Here is a 20,262-nt window from a genome sequence, read left to right on the forward strand (position 1 = left end):
TAAATTTATAGGTATGAAGGCAAGAAAGGGTCCATTAAATCATCCAGTGTGACATACGTTGGCAAAAGACAGGCAGGGAGGTCATCAAAAACTACTGCTTTGCTTACCAAGTTCTTTTAAGAAGCTCTTAGTTACTGGAGGGACTGAGATTTACTGCTAAGGCCACTGTTCCACCATAATACCAGTTTAAATACATCTCTGACTAATTCTAGTTCTTTTAAGTGGTGCTCATTGATGTTTCTGGTACTCGACCCAAGTCTTCCCTTTAGAAGATACTTACTACTAGATATACCAGACTACTTACTTTCCTATAGTAAACAAAGAAAGCAGTCCTGTAGCACCTTACACCACCTTCTTTCCTTTCCACCCTGTGATTGCAGAGGTGATAACAGGCCACTTTATCCTGAAAGGTTCTTTGAAATATTTATTAGCGACTTTTGCTAAACAGTCTCTTCCATCTTGTATTTAGCTGTCTGAAGAACAGGTCTGGGTAAACTCAAAAGCTTGTTTCTCTAACCAACAGGTTGTTCCAATCAAAGATACTACTTCACCCATTGTGTCTCTCTAATACTTAAGCTTTTGTCCGTAATATGCCGTTTTTAGCAACGCACCTGTGTTGCTACAGCCTTGTTGATAAAAGTTGTGCACTGTTAACAGCTGTTTGTTGGCCCTTTTACCAACACATACTTCATCCCCAGTGAGCAGCATTAGTTTTGTTAATAGGGAAGCACTCTTACGAACAAAGCACTGTTCACACCAGCACTTACAGGTGACAAAACTTTTGTCTTTTGGGGGCGTCTGTAAGTTTTGTTTTTCAGTTACCATTGTAGACACAGCTTTAGAAAACAACAGACTGGTTAAATTCTTGTCAGATTTAGAGAGGAAGCAAGTGCAGAGATGGCTTTATAACTACAGTAAAATTCCTTTAATCTGGCATGTCCAGGACCTGACAGGTGCTGGATTACCAAATTTTCTAGACTATTGGACATCACCATAACCCCCACACCCTAGTTCAAGCCCCTCCCCTCGCAGCTCATCCCTCCTCCACCTAGCTGTGGCTCACCACCCCCGCACGTCCCTAGCTCCTTCACCGCGCTGCGCTCCTGCAGCTTCTTCACCACCCCCGCACTCCAGCAGTTTCACTGCCCCCACATTTCTGCAGCTTCAACACCCCCATGTTCCTGCATCTTCACCACCCCTGCACCCAGCTGCAGCTCATCACCCATATGCATCCCCAGCTTCTTTACCACCCTGTGCTCCTCCCCCTTCTTCACCCCTCCCACATCTCAGGAGAGTGCTGTAAGCCGGACCATCAAATTTTGATGAATTATCTCCAGAAATGGGACTCTTTTTGCCAGATGCCAGACCATCAAGATTTCCTAATCACAAGAGGCTGGATTAAAGGAATTTTACTGTATTTATTTAAAATAGCATGTTGAATTTATATCTGTTTAGTTAAATGTATAGTTCTGATAAATCTTTTCTTGGCTATTACACTTTGGACCATAGGACTACATCACTTCAAACTGAAACTCTACTAACCCTCACTATTAAATACTGTAATAAACAGCTTGGCTCTAACCCAGATGAGTAACAGCATGGAGACCTGAGATCCAGATTTTAGTTCGTCTAGTTACAAATTGTGAATTATTTCCCTCCTTTATCAGTTTATAGCACTATTAAACCATATTTTATAAATAAACAAACAGAAGTGTTCTTATTCCTAAATGAGTGTTTCCCCACTCAGGGCCTTGCTCTCAAACCACTGCAGTTAAATGAAAAACTCCTAATGACTTCAGTACTTTTAGTTGGGTCCTCTAATTACTAAACGTTTTGGCAAAACTGGGAAAGGCTCCAACAGCAAATTACAGACATTTCACACTATGTCACCAAAGAAGAACTGGATTGCAGACTGAGAAATAGTGGCAAAAGAATAGGAAAAAAAAAAGAATTTGGTCACAGAGGTTATGTGAGTGCGTATGACTGCTCACTTGCATAAGTGTTTGCAAAGCAGTTTGATTTGTAAAATCGAAGTCCTGCTCAATGTAGTAAGAAACTTTCTAAAGTACTTATGAACCTAAAGAAATATTTAAAAATCAATTATTATTCTTTTGAGAAGATGGAAAACATGGTTGTGGTGATTGTTTTAAGATATATTCAGAGAGAATTTGCCTGTAGAAGCCAATACAAAAGCTATTTTATAAAATCTTAATAAGAAGATTTCTTCAGTATCCACAGTGTTTCTTCTCTGTAGAGGATTTTAGGATGCACTAGTCTGCCATGGATGCTTGTACTCAAAACATGGATATTCTTAAGTGATCCCCGAAATATAGAGAAAAAAAAACATATCTTGACTGCATCACAAATGACATCAGTTCAGCCAGAAATTCCAAAATAATGAAAAGCTTTTTTTTCAAAAATACATGTCCCTCTATTCATACTGACCAAAGCTGGACAAAACACAGCAATTTATGTTATTCAGCCCTTTCAGCTAGTGAATATTTGATTGAGCTGAAATGATTTGGAGGCTGTGCCTTGCAAACCTGTGACAGTTCACAAATAGGCACTAAGGATATTTCATATTCATAAATTGAAATTCCCCACTGGAGGCAAGTAATTTAGAATCAGGTGTCTGTAAACATGAAAACATGATTTCCATTCTGTTTTGACTACTTCTGTCAGCATTTTTTTTGTGAGCTCAGTTGTTTGCAATTATGGTGAACAAAGCATTTATAGTGGGATGCAGAGAATTTGCTGGTTCCATTGTTTCAGCCATTCCTCCTAGTTTCTAGCTAACGCTCAGGAGAGGTTAAAATTTCCATTGCACTGGAAATTCTGACATTTCAACATTTTTTTTATCTTAAAAAATGGACAAAAAGTTGAAATTTTGATTTTTAACAGCATAGAAATTAAGAAAAACAATTCAGACTTGTGAAAGATTTTGTTTTAACAGTTGTTATAAAAATAAAGTATTTCAGCATTTCTTATGTTGAAATGTTTTTTACTATGTTGAAATGACTCAATGTTTCATTTTCTGCCATTCCAACATTAACATACATGTCCTTCTGGTGCACTGCCTTATGGGAGCTGTAGTTACCATCCTTGTTTTCTCCCATGTGCCAGGCTGTATGTCCCATATTGCATGCTCAATCCTCAACTATCCAGATCAGTCAGAAAAAATCACAATATTGTCTTTGGAGAGATGATGTCCTCCAGGTAGCCTGATCCATATGAAAGAACAGGAGTTGGAATGTCAACTCCTATAAGGCAGTGTGTGATAGGAAAATGTGTGCAGTGCTATTGTAGATTTGTTGGTCTTAGGGTATTAGAGAGGCAGGGTGGGTAAGGTAATATCTTTTACAGGATCAGATGGTCCTGATCTGCTGGTCAGATCTGCTGGTTCAGATGATCCTGGAAGCTTACATTCAAAATTTTGCTAGACATTAAAAATAATGGATTGAACAGAGACTGGATTTATTGTTTACAACATACTATAACCTCCCACTTCATTTTCTTTCTTTTTTTTTTCTTCTATTCTTTCCTTTCCCACGTGTGAGTAGAGGATAGTTACTGGGCCACTTCACCTTGAACTATGCTTTGAAATATGCTAACTAATTACAAAATAATAGCTTCTACTTTGTATTTAGCTGTGACACTGTGACATCTATACAAGATTTAAGCCCCCAGGTACAACAACAGGTGACCTGGGTCACCTGACTCAGCCTTGTAGGGCTCGGGCTGTGGAGTTAAAATTTGCTCTTTAGACTTTCAGGCTCAGTCTGGAGCCTGAGAAATGGAACTTCCCAGCCCTGTCCCTGGCGTCCGTGAAAGGTCTCAGAATTTGGCCTCCAGCATGAGCTCAAACATCTGCACAGAAATTTTTCAACCTTGAATCCCAAGTCCTGTGAGCTTGAGTCACATGAGGTGGGTCAACCCCCATGGAAAGTCTCCCTTATACGAAAATGTAGTTTAATGGTTTGTTGAACTGGTTCAAAGTAACACGTTAGGTCAGTTCAAAACAAAATATTCTAATTAAGGTCAAAGAGATCTAAATTGCAATATTTCATTTTGAGTTTCCCATGGAGTTTGACACTCTTACAGATTGGTTTGTGTGGCAATATCCAGAGAGGGCTGATTTTTCTGCAAATACCTATCTCAGTTAAACAAGGACTTTTGCTATTCTTGCCCTAAGTACTCACCTGTTTGTAAATTGTATGTCACCCAATCAGAAAGTATGAATGATTCCTGGATGCTTAAGTGACCAAACTTAGATTGCATGCAGAAAATAATCAAAGATATATAATGAGTAGTTTGCAAATAATCCACAGGTTGAAATATGTTTACCTACAATATTCGTTCAACAATGATTGTGATAAGTGTATTTCTTATTCATAAGTGTATAGCTAAATAATTCATGAGTGGAAAAAGAAGACTGTAGACCAACCAGGTCCTAGGAAATTTTTTTCACTGATATCAGCATGCACTTGGTTCAGGTGCTAGTACATTAGTTATCAGTCATCAAAATAACCAAGTGATTCCATGTACCTTTATTTGTTTGATTTCGTAACGGATCATTTTGTGAGTGTCAAAAGGATCGTCACTGGCAGGAACCACCTTTTCACTGGAAATTTTCGCACGAATCACTGCAAGAGGGGGAAAAAGATTTATTTTCAAAGAAGCATAAGCCTGACTTTACCATCAGTACCATGTATTACATTTCTCCATGTATTAAAATCATTGTTACATATTGCTGTTTTGCTGTTGGACATTAGGGCTGTGCCTACTCCAGCAAGTTCTTTTGAAAGGTTTTTTGAAAGAAGGGGGCTCTTTGGAAAGAGCCCATGGAGCTTCGACACACAAAAAGTGTTCTTTTGAAAGTAAATTATAAAGAATGTGGCGCTCCTTTCGAAATCACTTTTCCTTTCCTGGTTCAGGAAGAGTTTCCCCTTTTGAAAGCTTCCTAAGAAAGAAAACGTGTGCAGGGCCTTTCTTTCAAAAAAAACAGTCTTCATTTTCAATCCCTGGCCCATTGTTTCGAAAGAGCAGGGGCTGTGTGGATGCTCTCTTTCAAAACAGCAGATCACTTTTTTGTGTGTGGACGCACTCTTTCGAAAGAAGTTCTTTCGGAGGTCTTCTGGAAGAGCTTCTTTTGAAAGGTCTCTTCAGTGCAGATGTAGCGCAGGTGTAATGTTCAGTAACATTTAAAGCTTGTTAGTACAAAATTGTTGAATCATAGAATCACAGAGTTATAGAATTCTAGGGCTGGAAGGGACCTCAGGAGGTCACCTGGTCCAGCCCCTCTGCCTAAAGCAGGATCAACCCTATCTAAATTATACCAGCCAGGACTGTGTCAAGCCAGGACTTAAAAATCTCTTGAGGTGGAGATTCTACCACCTCTCTCTGGGAGAACACCTAAACAAATATAAAAGAAGATACAAGGGCATAATCTCCCATGTAAATACTACATCACTTTGAACAAAACAAAAGATATCATATTGTCCTCTGAAATTTTCTGGTATCGCTTATTGGGCCAGATTAGCTAAAGGATTCAGTACCCAGTAGCTCTCACTTCACTACTTCATTTTGGTATGTAAGTAGGAGTAGGTACCTGCTTGGCTCTTTTGGAAATCTTTTTTGAGACCAACAGTAGTTAGCTTTGAGAAATATGGAGGCCTGAGAACCAAATGGGCCATAGTCAGTATTCAGTAAGACCATGGGAGGCAAGATAGAGTATGAGCAGAAAATCAAAAAGAGAGAAGATGATAAGGTCAGGTGTCAAAGTTACATGTCTTGTGAATGGGAAGAAGCTGAATCTCAATAGTTGTTTCTCAAATTCCATGTGTAACTTTTGTTAAACAGCGCAAGAGTGAGCTACTTCCAGTATTGCCTTATGTGATGCCTTCCCTGTGTTATATACATTGTGCAGAGGGAAAATTATCCGTCTTTTTCAGCAACCAAGAACACTTAGCTAAGATATGCTTTAAATAATTTGTCAGTATGTAAATGAGCCTAATGAGGAAAGAACTTCTCAAAGTGTAGTGTGTGGCTCAAAGGCTGGCTCCTCTAGCGTGTTCATGCTGCACTCTCCTCTGTGTTGGTACAGCAGGTGGAATCCTTTTGAGCTTGCAGCAGGAGAAATTTGCCTCTAGTTTTTATCCTGTTCTGTCTGTGCTCATTTGTCTTTCCTGCTCAGAATGTCTCATTTTTCTGCTGTAGAGTGGGACCAGCACACTCCCATGCAGAAAATTCCTGTGTTACTTTTAACTTCTTTAAACACTCCAGGCAGGCTTTGGGATACCATTCCAATCAACCAGACATATTACACAGAAACTGCAATATCTTTCTGATTGTTGGTGCAAAGTGTGTCTGTTTGCAGTAGCTAACCAGATCTCCTAAAAGTATTCAGTAGAAGAGAGGTGTGTGAGGCACAGACTGTTAGGGAAAGTCTCCATTATTGTAGCACATCTTTGGTGCTAAAGCTACACCACTGACATTTGCTACAGCACTCGTGTAGACAAGGTCTAATACTGTGTTAAGATTATGGGATAATACATTGGGGCCAAATCTTATACTTTGTGTTTTTGCCCCTAAAATAGATATTTAGGGTGTTAATTTGTCCCCCAGTTCAGACTGGTCAAACTCCCACATGCCATTTCAGGTTATTCCTCTGAAGAGAAAGAAGAATTAGTGTGGAGAGGCAGTGCATGGGTCCTAGCAGTCTGGGAGGCATGGGCATTCCAAAACAGCCACAACTCTAAGCCCCATCTGTGAGTATGTCTACGAAGCAAAGTTAGTTCAAAATAACTATGCTAGCATCTACGCAATGCAACTGCTATTTCAAAATAGCGGTTGGCTTATTTTGAAATTGATAAACCTCATTCTATGAGGAATAACGCTTATTTCGAAATACGCCATGGTGCGTCCCGTGGCTCTATTTCAAAATAGGCACTGCATTTCAAAATATCGAAATGCTATTTCAAAATATAGCAGTGTTGTTTCAAAGTAAGCTCCTGGAATAGCTCATTTCAAAATAAGGCTCCTGTGTAGACATACCCTACAGCTGTTTCTACACATGCTCCCTCCTTTTGGTTGAACCTTTCCAGGGATCTGACTGGTGACAAATGAGAGAATTTGCTGGGCACATTACCAACACTTCCGCTGCTTACTGGGCTGTTAGAAGACATTTAGGGCTAAATTACAGTTAAATGACAGCATGGACCACTGACAGCCAGGGCTGGTGGCTATAAACAAACTTTTTGACACCAGAGGAATCTTGGCCACACTCATGATAAGTGGTCATCCAGCAAACTCAAATCATGCTGGATTATGGATGTTGCTGGAAGAGTGATGGACTAGCGACCTTCAACCAGTACAAATGAGTTATGTGGCCACTTATTAATATTGATTTTAAGTGCTTTAGTATATTTCCATGTAAAAAGTACTATAGAGTCTGCAGTACTTCATAATGCTTACTGTACTGTGGAAAAGGTCTAAATCAGAATCAGGTTTAGGCTTACTCGCAAACACTGCTTATTATAAAAAAAAAAAAATCCCATAAAAAAGCTCACTGGATACAAAGGATGATACTGTGGGACTGCAAATGAGGAGAGCACCATAATCCTATAATGAAACTTCTGATAAAAATATATTTGCCTTTGCATCTCCTGCGGAATTGCAAAAATTTCTAATTTTTTTAGCTATATTTTTTATTCTCAGTGAGGTGTGCACAGGCACACCTCAGTCCTCCTTTAAAATTAACTCAAAAGAGGGCCCTGGATATACAGTCTTCCTCCGCCTTACGAGGGTAATTCGTTCCTGAAAAGCCCCTCTTAGGGTGAATTCTTGTAAGTTGAAAATGTAATTACCATTGATTTCAACATGAAAAAATGTTATGCGTTCCTGAGCCCCAAAATTTACACCCATTTATGCTAAAACAACACCAAATCCCATTAAAATGAACACAATTACTTCAAAAGTTAACATTAGTTATCATAACACAACATAACAAGGCATTTTCCCTTCATTAATTACGCTATAATATGGCTGTTTACCTGCTTTTGGGGGGCTGTCCCAGATGCAGAGACAGGGCTGTGAGGGGAACGGAAATCAAAGAGTGCCTAGGAGCAGGGTGCAAAGCCGGGTAGCTGCCCACGGCTGCAGAAGCGGGGCCGGTGCAAGTGGGTGGGCAGGGCAGAGCAGGGCACGGGGAGGCAGCCTGGCCTGAGTGCAGTTTAGGTTAAGCGGGATGGGGGCAGTGCCAGGGGGCTGGCTGTGCGGAGAGCTAGGCAGGCACAGGGGCCCCTGGCTGGTGAGGGGCAATGCCTTACTTGTATGGGGCTCCGCTGTGGAGAGGCCCCGCTGGCAGCGGCTGAGGCAGCAGCAACAAGTGAGCCAGGTGCTAAATGGGACGGAACGCTGCAGGTGGCGAGCAGCACCCGAGGCACAGCTGTGCGGGGGGGCAGTGGCGGCCCCCTAGTTGCCTGGGGTGGCGAGTGGCAGTGGCGGGACCAGGATAGGCTGCGTGCCCAGCATCCATGTCTTGCAGAGTGGTGTGACCTACTGCCGGGACTCGGATGAGTCTACCTCCCTGCACCGCGCCGCCACCCCCCTGCACAGCCTCTTTGTCAAGACTGCGTGGCTGACTCCATCCCCTCGGTGCTCGCCTACCAGAGCTGCCAGCCTCCGCCCGGCCCCGGCCTGCGCTGCCAGGAGCGCAGGGAGCCTGCGGCCACTGGCTAGGCTGGGGTGCACGGCTGCAGCAGCACTGAGGTGGAGACCCAGACCACCCACAGTAGTGTCAAGGTAAAGGCAGGGTTGGGCCGAGGTGCCCGGGGCGACATCTCTGTGGATGGGTGCTGTCCCCTCCTCTCCTGGCTCCAGAGGTGGGCGCCCGCTGCGGCTAGCTGCGGGCTCTGGGAAACTGCCGCCAGGCATTCCGGAGAGATGTGCCAGGTGGGCAGCAGCTGTGGGCAGCTGTTGCCTGGAGCCATGGCCTTTCTGCCACTTCAGGGTGGCCGCGTCCTGCTGAGGCGCACAAAATCCAAATCAGTCTTCATAAGTGCAAAGAAATGCCTCATAAGCTGAAGTAGGGTATTAAATGAAACTCCTTGTAAAGTCAAATTCTCATAACCCGAATGGGTGTATCTTGGGGTATGACTGTATATGTGTCAGGAAGGGCAGTTTTTTCTGTCATTTACCCATCACTCTGGGTGTTAATGTTATGGGAAAAAGAGAGTCCATGTTTAGTGGTGTGGTGGGTTTTAGTTTTTAGAGAGAGAGTGGAGTCCAACGTGAAGTTTTAAGGAAAATAAATGATACGTGGTTAAAAGAAGTCTGTAATTTGAGCAGTGGAGAACTGTTTCTTTACTCTTCTGTAAGACTGCTGCCTTCAGGACTGCTTCAAACATACAAAAATTTGTCTGGCCTTTCCAGTCCTTCCTGTTTCCACCCCCCTACATCCCCCCACGTTCTTTTAAATTAATTTTTTCAGTGAGTGTCGTCTAGCTGTCTGCTAAAACCTCTTAATCACACTGTTACTTCTGTTTTTAACCACAAGCACTTCCTGATCTAGCATTCTTTGGCCTGTGCAATCCTACTTCTCCACTCGTAGTGCAAAAGGAGATTATACCACAGTATTCCCCCAAGTCTGTAGTTCTTTTTAAAAGAGTGGTTTCAGCTGTAGCACAGCTGACTTGGCTTCTCCTCTACTCAATATTCCTTGAAACAATCACTGTTGGCAGTTGCTAGTATGTTGTTTTATTATGGTAGTGCCACTTTACCTGCCATGTAGTGATTGGTTCCTTATGAAGAATTTAGGTATGTGAATGTGTTACGCACTGTACCTAAAGCTCCTTCTACCTTTTGCATTGAATATATTACTTTATGCACACAATTTTTCCTACATTGCCACTGTAGAAATAGTACTTAGCACTTTTCATGGTACGTGCTGTACAAATATTGTCATCCCCATTTGGATCTTACTGTGAGATAATGTTGATCTGTGGTTTTAAGTAGCACCACATTCCTCCCCAGAAAAGAATGAATTTCATTTGTGAATGCAATGTTTTCCATAGAGTTTATAAATTAGTTTTGAATATTTGTATTTCTTCTTTCCTGATTAATAATGAAAATCTCTTACTGTGCTACTTCTGCTTCATGCTTCCTGTATTTCCTCACAATAAAATCCTACATCTATGAAAGTCTGAGTTCTAATTTGCTGTTTAAAAATACTAAATGTTTATCATTTTTATTAACTTTAATTAAATAATTATTTTTTGACCTTCTTATGGATATTCTGTGAAGACTGACGTCTGGCAATCTTTTCTCTTCAAGATAAACCTCTGAAGCCGCCTGTTGTAATCCACAAAATCATCTAAACTGGGGTGTCGGTTGCAGTGGTATCCATTCTGGCTAGGTTTAACATTGCGCCTGAATCCTCTCCTTTGGCAGCTACTGTTCGTCAATTCTTGGCTCCTGAAAGGCCTGACATTTCTTGGGGGCTAAGGGAGCCCAGCCCACCCATTCTGCTGGGTTCCAACTCAGGGCCCATAAGCTAGACAAGCTGAATCAGAGTTCAAGGACCCATGTCCTGAACTGCTTCCTACCATCCTGTGGTTTCTGGAGGCTCTTTAGCCTATTGGTCCAGTCATCCTCTCACAAGATGTTGTCTTGGTATAACTTAGCAGCAGCTTGCAGCTAGGAGTACCTTTCTCCAGTATGTTCACTCCATCCTGCCCTTGGCCTCCCAGTCTGTTTATTCTTCAAGCTGCTGGGAGGTTGCCAGTCAGCATAACATAAGAACAGCAGTAGTGGGCCAGGCCAATGCTCCATGTAGCTCAGTCTCCTCTCGTCTGATAGTGGCCAGTCCCAGGCATTTCCTCATTTGGTCATTTAAGAGGAGTTCTTAGTCAAACAGAGAAGGCTGCTCCTACACTAAGAGATAAAATCGAATTTAAAGGAGTTAGCTCGATATTAAAATGTCACTGTCTTCACTGTAAATACCGTTAGCCTGATTTAGTGTGTCCTAATACCAATAACAAAATGTCAATATTACCAGACAGGTATACTGTCAGTTTCTAAATTAAAATTTCAAATGAAGGCTAGTGTGGAAGTGCTATGCCTTTAATTCAAAGTTACTAGCCTCCAGAAGTGTTCCATATGTATCCCACAAAGCTATGCGGTGACCCTCCATGCACGGCCACTTCCTTCTCTCCCGCTCTCCATCCAGGTGCGCAGGAAGAAGGTCAGAGGAAACCTGCACATTTTTGATTGAATTAGAATTTGAGTTTGAATTCAGTAGCACTCAGGCCTGCAAATATAAAGGGCACCCATAATGAAAAAATTCTTTTGCCCCATCGCATTGCACCACATCAGTAGCCATCACACCGCATCGGTAGCCATCTCCTGCAATCATGAGCACTCAGAGTAGTGATCTGCTTAGTACTTCTCAGGCTTGCAAAAAAGCCCCAGCCTGGACCCATCAGGAGATTCTGGATCTTCTTGCAATTTGGGGAGACCAACTGGTGGTGAAGAGACTTTGGGTGGCCAAGAGAAATGCGGCAATCTATGATCAGATGTTTGCACGGCATGACTGCCTGAGGTTACTCCTGGCACTTGGTGCGATGCCGGATGAAGGGGAAAGAACTCCATCAGGCCTATCAAAAAGTCAGGGGAGCCAACCAGCGGTCATGGGCAGCTCCACAGACCTGCGGCTATTATGAACAGCTGCACATGCTTATGGGGAGCAACCCCACCCCGGAGCCTAGTCTTAATTACGACACTTCTGGAGGCCCTGGTTTGGAGTCCAGGGTGAGCTGAGAGGAGCTGGGTGCCCTGGAGGAAGAAGGCAATGGAGAGGAGGATGGGGGCAATGAGCAGGGGACCAACAAAGTTCTTCCAGACAGCCCGGAGCTCTTCACCATAGACCTGGAACCAGTCCCCTCCATGCTGGTCCCCTCTACGACGGTCCCCGCATCCCCTGGACCATGCTGTTCGGGTGAGTATTCTGCATGCCAGAAGCGGGTTGTGGGTGGGTATAGGTGTAGGGTTGGGTACAGGTTTGCAATGGATCTATGCCCCTCAAAACAGCATGTTAATGTTTTTTGAGAAGGAGCTCTTCTCCTTTTTGTATATCTCCTCGAAGGCCTCATCCAGACACTCTTATATTTTTTCACAAGGTTCTTGGGCAGTCCTAACTTATTTCGGCTTCCTTGGTAGCACACCTTCCCATGCCAGGAAACCAGATAGCAATTTGGTGTCATGGTGCCACACAACATTTTAGCAAATTTTTCAGGCTTGTGGTCACACAGCATGAACAAGTCTTCTTTGTCCATATCTGATAGTTTTAGAAGGGTGATGTCGTCTTTGTCAACCTACAGAAGCACGGAAATTTGCGTTGGCTTTTTATTTATTTATTTTACCACGCTTCTTGCCCTTTTACATTTCCCTGGAGCAGCTGGTGGGTGCTCCATTCCCCACCCTTCAATGCAGTTTGCAGGCTTTACAGGGCTTCTTCCCTCCCATGTCCCTTTCCATGCAGCATATCTTTTTACTTTACAGAGATCCCCCTTCCATGCGGCTGTAATCAAACCCTTCCCCACCATCCCCTCTCGCCACACAGGTGCCAGGCACTATGATCCTTGCTCACTGGGGAGGGTTGTTTGAGAAATGGTTGAAAAATTTTTTCCTCTGCCCCAGGACACCTGACGGCTTCCTCTGCTTTGCAGACCTCTCACTTCCCCTGAATACGAGTCAATTGCTTATAGCTTACCATGTCCACAAAGAAATCTGCTGGATAAGTGATGGTAAATGATGTATTGTGAAATGAACACTTAGAATCCCATCCTTAATCAGCCTTTAGTGGCCTTGCAAACAGAAACTTTCACTGGGAGTAGACACAGAGACCCATTCGTTCCATTTGAAAGCACATTTTATGAATTGTATCTTTATTTTGACCTTCACTTTCCAGCTGCCATTCCTAGTGTGGGAGACAGGTCAAGAAAGAGAAAAAGGGACAAGCAGGATCTCATCCTGCAGCACATGGACACACGGCGCTGAATGAAGCAGAGCACACTAAGCTGACAAAGGACACTGCTCAGTGGTATCATAGTATAGTTCAGTGGCATCGGAGTCAAGCTCAGTTTCAGCAGAGAATGCTTAATTTCCAGCAACAGCAAGCGGCAGAAAAGAATGAGACCACAGCAAAGGTCGTAACGTCAGTGTCTGAGCAAACAGAGGTCCTGCATTCCCTGCTGCAGCTGTAGAAGGACTCCCAACACAGCACTGCCAGAGCCAATACCTGCTACCTGTTGTCGCGGTCTCTGAATGCAGAAAGGGAGGGCAAGGGAAGCCTGACGCTGTAGCCCCAAGGGCCACTACAAAGGCTATTCAAGCGCCTTTGACAATGCTTCTTTTCCCTGCCACTTAAAGCTCTCCTCCCCACAAAATATAATCATTCTTTTGAGCTCGGTGTGATTTTGTGGCATGCAGGAGTGGTAGGGAACACAAAACATCATGAGGAGCTGGGCGGGGTGGGGGAGGGCTGAGGCACAGCTGCCCACTGCTATGCCCAGGTCTGCAGAGGATGCGTGGCACAGGGAACCTGGGCGGGTTGTGGGAGGGCTGAAGGCACAGCTGCCCACCACATGGAATCTACTTACTGCAACTTAACCCCTCCCACCAAGTAATAACATTCATTCATTAAGACATGGTATGATTTATTGGCATTACAACAGGGAAATACATTGGTAGCATGTGTGTTACAGATCATTCATGAAGCTAGGTTTTAAAGTGTCCCTTATTGCTGGTGCCTCAGCATGATTATTGGTGAATGGTTGTGGAGGCAGCTGCGAGTAAGCCCTGCCTATGGCCTCAGCTTTGGAATTCCAGATTGATGGGAAAGTGTCCCGCCAGGATTCACCAGTGTTATGCAAAATGGCGCATGCTTTAACGAGGATCCACCTAATAAATTATTTTGTTAGTCTTTAAAGTGCTACTTTACTGCTTTTTTGATGTAATCTAAGTGAGTGCATGCCAAGCTGGGAGGGGTTGCAACTTCTTTGGAGGATAGGGTCATAATTCAAAAGAATCTGGATAAACTGGAGAAATGGGCTGAGGTAAACAGGATGAAGTTTAATAAGGACAAATGCAAAGTGCTCTGCTTAGGAAGGAACAATCAGTGTCACACATACAGAATGGAAAAGGACTGCCTAGGAATGAGTACAGCAGAAAGGGATCTAGGGGTTATAGTGGACCACAAGCTAAATATGAGTCAACAGTGTGATGCTGCTGCAAAAAAAGCAAACATGATTCTGGGATGCATTAACAGGTGTGTTGTGAACAAGACATGAGAAGTCATTCTCCCGCTCTACTCTGTGCTGGTTAGGCCTCAGCTGGAGTATTGTGTCCAGTTCTGGGCACTGCAGTTCAGGAAGAATGTGGAGAAATTGGAGAGGGTCCAGAGGAGAGCAACAAGAATGATCAAAGGTCTGGAGAACATGACCTATGAAGGAAGGCTGAAAAAATTGGGCTTGTTTAGTTTGGAAAAGAGAAAATTGAGGGGGGGACATGATAGCAGTTTTCAGGTATCTAAAAGGGTGTCATAAGGCAGAGGGAGGGAACTTGTTCTTCCTTGCCTCTGAGGATGGAACAAGAGGCAATGGACTGAAATTGCAGCAGGGAAGGTTCAGGTTGGACATTAGGAAAAAGTTCCTAACTGTCAGGGTGATCAAACACTGGAACGAATTGCCAAGGGAGGGGTAGAATCTCCATCACTGGAGATATTTAAGAAGAGGTTAGATAGATGGCTTTCAGGGATGGTCTAGAAAGTGCTTGGTCCTGCCATGAGGGCAGGGGGCTGGACTCGATGGCCTCTCGAGGTCCCTTCCAGTCCTACTCTTCTATGATTCTGTGTGTCCCACCAGTGTTTGCTGGTCTCATGAGTCCAAAACTGCCACTCTACTGTCAGCAATGCATCCAGGGCAGCCAGCAGTTGAAAGTTCATGGACCTCAGTTGTGAGATTTTCTCTTCAAAACCACCACCATCATTATTATGACACTGAACCCTCACTGACCTTTGTAATTGAAAGCAAAATTGTGTGACAGCCAGTTTCATTGATGAAATGATGTGTGCTACCAGTTCAGGTATTTGGGGGGAGGGATAGCTCAGTGGCTTGAGCATTAGCCTGTTGAATCCAAGGTTGTGAGCACAATCATTTAGTGGGCTGGGACTATTAAAAAAATATTAATAGTTTTTTTTAATAGATTAAAAAAAATGTCAGGGATGGTGCTTGGTCCTGCCAAGAGGGCAGGGGACTGAACTCAATGATCTCCCAAGGTCCCATCCAGCTCTGTGAGATGTGTATCTCTAGTTATTATTATATTTAGGGATCCATGCTTGCACTGGCAGAGAAAGTGCCACAGGAAGCAGCATGATCACCAGTTCATTTTTGCATGGTCACTGAGTGCTCTGAATTCTAGGACAGTGTTTTGTGTTCTGGGATTCAAACATTAAACACCCACAAGCAACTTGGGCTAAGGCACTGTGGGATATGTACCCACAATGCACTGCTCATGCTGTTGAACTTGCATAGGGTAATGGGGACGAGGAAACAACGTGGAAAAATGGTGGTTGAAATTTCAAGAAGCTTTGTGGACACTTAAATTCGAATTCATAAGAACGAGGTTAAAAACCAAATGTATTAATCACATTTTTCTCATACTATAGACACAGCCTAAGATATATACTAGATAGATGAAAAAAGTAGCTGCTGTGCACAAGGTAACCTTCAAGCTCACTCTCGTATTTTCAGTGTTGTTACCCATAATGTGTAGTTTTCAATTAACTGAAAAAAGCAATTAACTAAAGGAGTAATAAAATAGTAAAACTTATGAGCTATTCTCCTAAATCAGATGTTTCAAAAAGGATTGCTAACAGCTTTATGGATCAGTGTACTGACAAGTCTAGCATTCGAATTACAAACATTCAGCTTATTTAAATGATGTAACTTGTTAAAAAACATTTCACCCTCATTATCCAAATATTACAATAGGCTTCTGTGGTGCACTATAGACCACAGCCATGTGGAGCACTGTTTAATATCGGTTTATTCTGTTCTTCGCCAGCACTGAAATAAAATAACAAAGAGAGAGATTTTGAAAGGTGCAAAGGCTTGCCAGATACCTTAATCCCATTTGTCCTTTGGAAAATCTCTCCCAGGATCTCTTAAAGCCCAATCACTTTCAGAGTTCTGAGCATACTCAAACTTCTTACATAGTCAAGAAAGTTGCTAGGAATGCCAGCTTCCCATTATATTATTTTGAAGGAGAAATTAAACTGAAATACAAGCTGGGTTTTAGTTAAAAATTCCCCTAACTTATTTTGAATGGTTTCCAGGACACTGAAGTATATTCCATTGTCTCTTTTTCACAGTCTGTAAAAGGGCATTTTGAACAGCAGAAGTATCTTCCAGTGATAATAGAAAGATCCATTAATTAACTGAAACTATAATAAAGAGGTCTTCCCTCCGTAAGGCTGTACAGATTGTCTATTTTAATTTCCTCTTAGTTACTTGTATTCATTTATTGAACTACAGAGTCAAGCGTTGTTAGAGTGATTAATGGAATTCCATTGAGAACATCAACTGAGCTGATTATGCAAAGTATATAGTTATTTTTTTCTGTGGTAAAGTACTGTATCATCCAGGATTCATAGATTAACATATCAGAATTTAGAGTTCTGGAGCTCAGAGCACAAAGTCTGATGTTGATGCATTCCAGTGCTTTAGAAATAATTAAGTTCCTGAACAGTATAGTAAGATCTTCTAAATGGAGGTTTCTGGACCAAAAGCCCTTCTTAGAGGCACAGAGGACCATATATGAGGCAGAACCACTAGATTTCTGCTGTGTGGGAAGAAGCAGTGTTGCTGGAGTCGGTTCTGGGAGTTAGTATCCCCTGTGTGGGATGGATCATAGCTCTGCACAGGTTCAATGTGTGTCTTAGCATGATGAAATGCCGTCTCCCTATCATAGAAACACAGTCTGGTTAGCTCCTGTTTTAGTTCATGATCTGGGATTTTAAATGCCTAATCTTCAAACTGGAGACCTAGTTTTCTGTTCCTTCTGGTAGGGATGAGTGAACCAGCTAGGATAAAATTAGACATTTGCTCAGAAGAGTCCAGAATACAAAATTTACTTTTAGAAAACACTTTGAGTTTCTGGCTGCGTCAGGGAGGAAAACTAGAAATACCAATGTATTTGGGGAAAATAATCTCTTTTTATGAAACATTTCAAAACTTGATTTGTAGTCTCAAAAGGGGTAGTTCTTGTAAGTTTAAGCTAAAGAACCAGTCTCTGGGATGCCTAGCCAATAGAACTAAAAATCTGAATATACTCATTGCTACTTTTAGTCAGCCTTTTCCCAATAGAATTGCAAAAGTTTATCCCACTAAACCATTTTCTCCAACATCATGTTAGTTATTACTGTCTTTACTGCAACAGTGTTTGAGTGCCACCCAAGATTGGGATCCCATTGTACAAGGTGGGTACGTACACACAGTAAAAGGCAATCCTGCCACAAAGAACTTGCAATATGAGAAGATCAAAGATGCATCTAGGAAGGAAAAATGGGATACAAATTATAATCCAAGTGGTTAAGCCATTGTTGTTGCCTAGTTTATTGTAGATGTCATGGAAGAAATGCTCATGTGGGAGGGTTTTGAAGCAGAACAGGTTGAAGAGGGCAGTCTGGAATAAGGGACAACATGGAAGGAAGCATCTGAAAGTATTTGCAGGAGAAGCACTCATGGCTGTCGTCGTGGGAAGAGTGGAAGGAATGATGTGATGGGAGCAAATGGCCTATGAGGAGAGGCTGAGGGATTTGGGCTTGTTTAGTTTACAGAAGAAAAGACAGAGGGGCAATTTGATAGCAGCCTCCAACTTCCTAAAGGCGGGGGGCTCTAGGGAGGATGGAGAGAAGCTGTTACCAGTAATGATGGATGACAGAACAAGGAGCAATGGTCTCAGGTCACAGAAGGAGAGGTGTAGGTTGTGTATTAGGAAAAACGGTTTCACCGGGAGAGTGATGAAGCACTGGAATGTGTTACCTAGAAAGGTGGTGGAATCTCTAAACCCAGAGAATTTTAATTCCCAGCTTGACAAAGTCCTGCCTGGGATGATTTACTTGTGGTTGATCCTGCTTTAGGCAGGGGGCTGGACTAGATGACCTCTTAAGGTCCCTTCCAGCCCTAGGATTCTAAGATTCCATAATTCTGTGGATGGGTCTACACTTGCCCCCAACTTCGAAGGGGGCATGGTAATCAGGGTGATGGGAGATTACTAATGAAGTGCTGCAGTGAATATGCAGCAATTCATTAGACTAATTCTCCCTCATGGAAACTTCGAAGTGTCAGACTTCAAAGTGCCAGCATGTGTGTTGCCGCGGGCACTTCAAAAGGCCCAAGCACTTCAAAGTAGTGTGGGGCCTTTGAAGTGCCTGCGGCTACGTGCATGCCGGCACTTTGAAGTTTGACACTGCAAAGTTGCTGCAGGGGGAATTAGCCTAATGAAGTACTGCAGCACTTTAGGGTGATGGGAGATTACTAATAATTACATGCCCCCTTCAAAGCTGGGGGCAAGTGTAGACATGAACTATGAGAAAAAAACAGATAAACTAAGTGGTGCATCCCTATAAAGGGCCTTGAATTCTAATTAATTTACAGACTGTTATTCATCACAGGGAACATAAAATGAAATTTGATGGCATCTGTACAAGAGACTGTTCGTACTTCCTATATCAAACTGTCACATCTTGTACTAATCTACCCTTATCTTCATGAAAATGAGTTTTACTGTGTACAAGTGAAAAAAATGACATATGAATTCTGACCCAGAAGTGAAGTTTTTCCTGTAATTCTGAATTAATTTGGCCATTCTTCTATAAAGAGAATTAAAATACAAGATAGAATATATACTGCTGTATTTGAAAATAAATGGCTATGACTGTTAAAATAGTAGATACTCATTTCTAATTTCTGACAATAAAGCTAAGTCTCTGTTAGCAGTAATGAAGCAAATTGGATTATCTGACAATTATACACCTTTATACCTTTTGTTTTCACTTTCAAATCAGTGGGAACAATGAATTTTCACATAATCCAAAAGACAATCTTCTTCTTTAATTTAAAACTATTCAGTACTTTGGAATAAGCTATATGTCTTCTGACCCCACGCTAGCAGGACCCTTAACCAATGTTTATATGACAGCTCCATCTTACTTGCAGGGCTGAAAATGATAATCCATTTTATTTGTTTTAAGTCCTTAGTTTTTTCTCTCAGTCTATCGGAGCTGTTTTTTGGAAATGTAATTCCCTTCTTTGAAGAAACCACAGTATCTTAGTAGGCATGTATGTTCTACATATATTTCTGTAAGCCCTTCTGAATAAATCATATGGTACTTGGAAGACTAATCACAATACTGATCACTGAAAACTCAAAGGGAGACACCTTTCATGCATGGCTGCCAACAGTAGGGGCCCTGTTCATGTGGCTTTGGTATTCCAGAAACTTGGAATCACTTCAGGCTTTAGAAAAAATCCCTTTGTAGGTTACCACAAATCTGTATCCCAAAGAAATGTGAAAAATGAACAGGAAGAATGAAAAATTAGAGAGGTAAACATCTATAGTTCTCATGAGAATTGTTTCTCCACAGTTGAAATTGATTTATTTTAAGTATATGTCTATTCATGCTATCTTTTAGAATGGAATAGACTTGGGAGTAGAGCACGGTGTTAACCAACTTATAATGACTGAATGAAATAATGTACCTCATCTGAAGGCAAACAGTCACTTGGCATAAAAAAAGTGTGTGGGATTAGATAAATTTAAGCAATAATCGCATCTGAATGAATTACAGTGTAATTGTAACTAAATGGAAGAGCAACATAGGTTTTCTCGTTTCAAATAAATATTCCAGTTCCCTCTCCTTTCATGGAGATCAATGACACATTCATCTTCTGATCCTAAAATTGCAAAAGTGGATTAATACAAGAGATACAACAACTAGTTAAATGCCTGTATAATAATACTATTGTTGCAGCATCGATCTGTTTTTAATTTAGCTATTAGCCTATATTCTAACTGCGTTGATAGAAATAATTTATGGTTGGAGGAGAGTCATTGCCAGGACCTGGCAGTACATGTACAAACTAACTATGCATTCATGCAAATCGTGTTCAGTTAGAAGGAATGAAAATCCCAATCTCTCGT

At 42.1% G+C, this 20,262-nt stretch overlaps 2 protein-coding genes across 4 annotated transcripts in view; one reads left to right on the plus strand and one right to left on the minus strand.

Moving 5' to 3' along the window:
* The window catches only part of SYN2 (synapsin II), a 408,886-nt gene that overhangs the window by 240,258 nt on the left and 148,366 nt on the right, over positions 1 to 20,262 (plus strand). The gene's annotated exons all lie outside the window — the stretch shown is intronic.
* TIMP4 (TIMP metallopeptidase inhibitor 4) overlaps positions 1 to 20,262 on the minus strand; it is a 55,709-nt gene that overhangs the window by 12,029 nt on the left and 23,418 nt on the right. The window contains exon 2 of the mRNA XM_075005084.1: positions 4,546 to 4,643. Within this exon, the coding sequence (XP_074861185.1) occupies positions 4,546 to 4,643 (98 nt within the window). The remainder of the gene's footprint in view (positions 1 to 4,545; positions 4,644 to 20,262) is intronic.

This window comes from Carettochelys insculpta, chromosome 11 (genome assembly GCF_033958435.1).
Source record: "Carettochelys insculpta isolate YL-2023 chromosome 11, ASM3395843v1, whole genome shotgun sequence".
Classification (NCBI taxonomy): Eukaryota; Metazoa; Chordata; order Testudines; family Carettochelyidae; genus Carettochelys; species Carettochelys insculpta.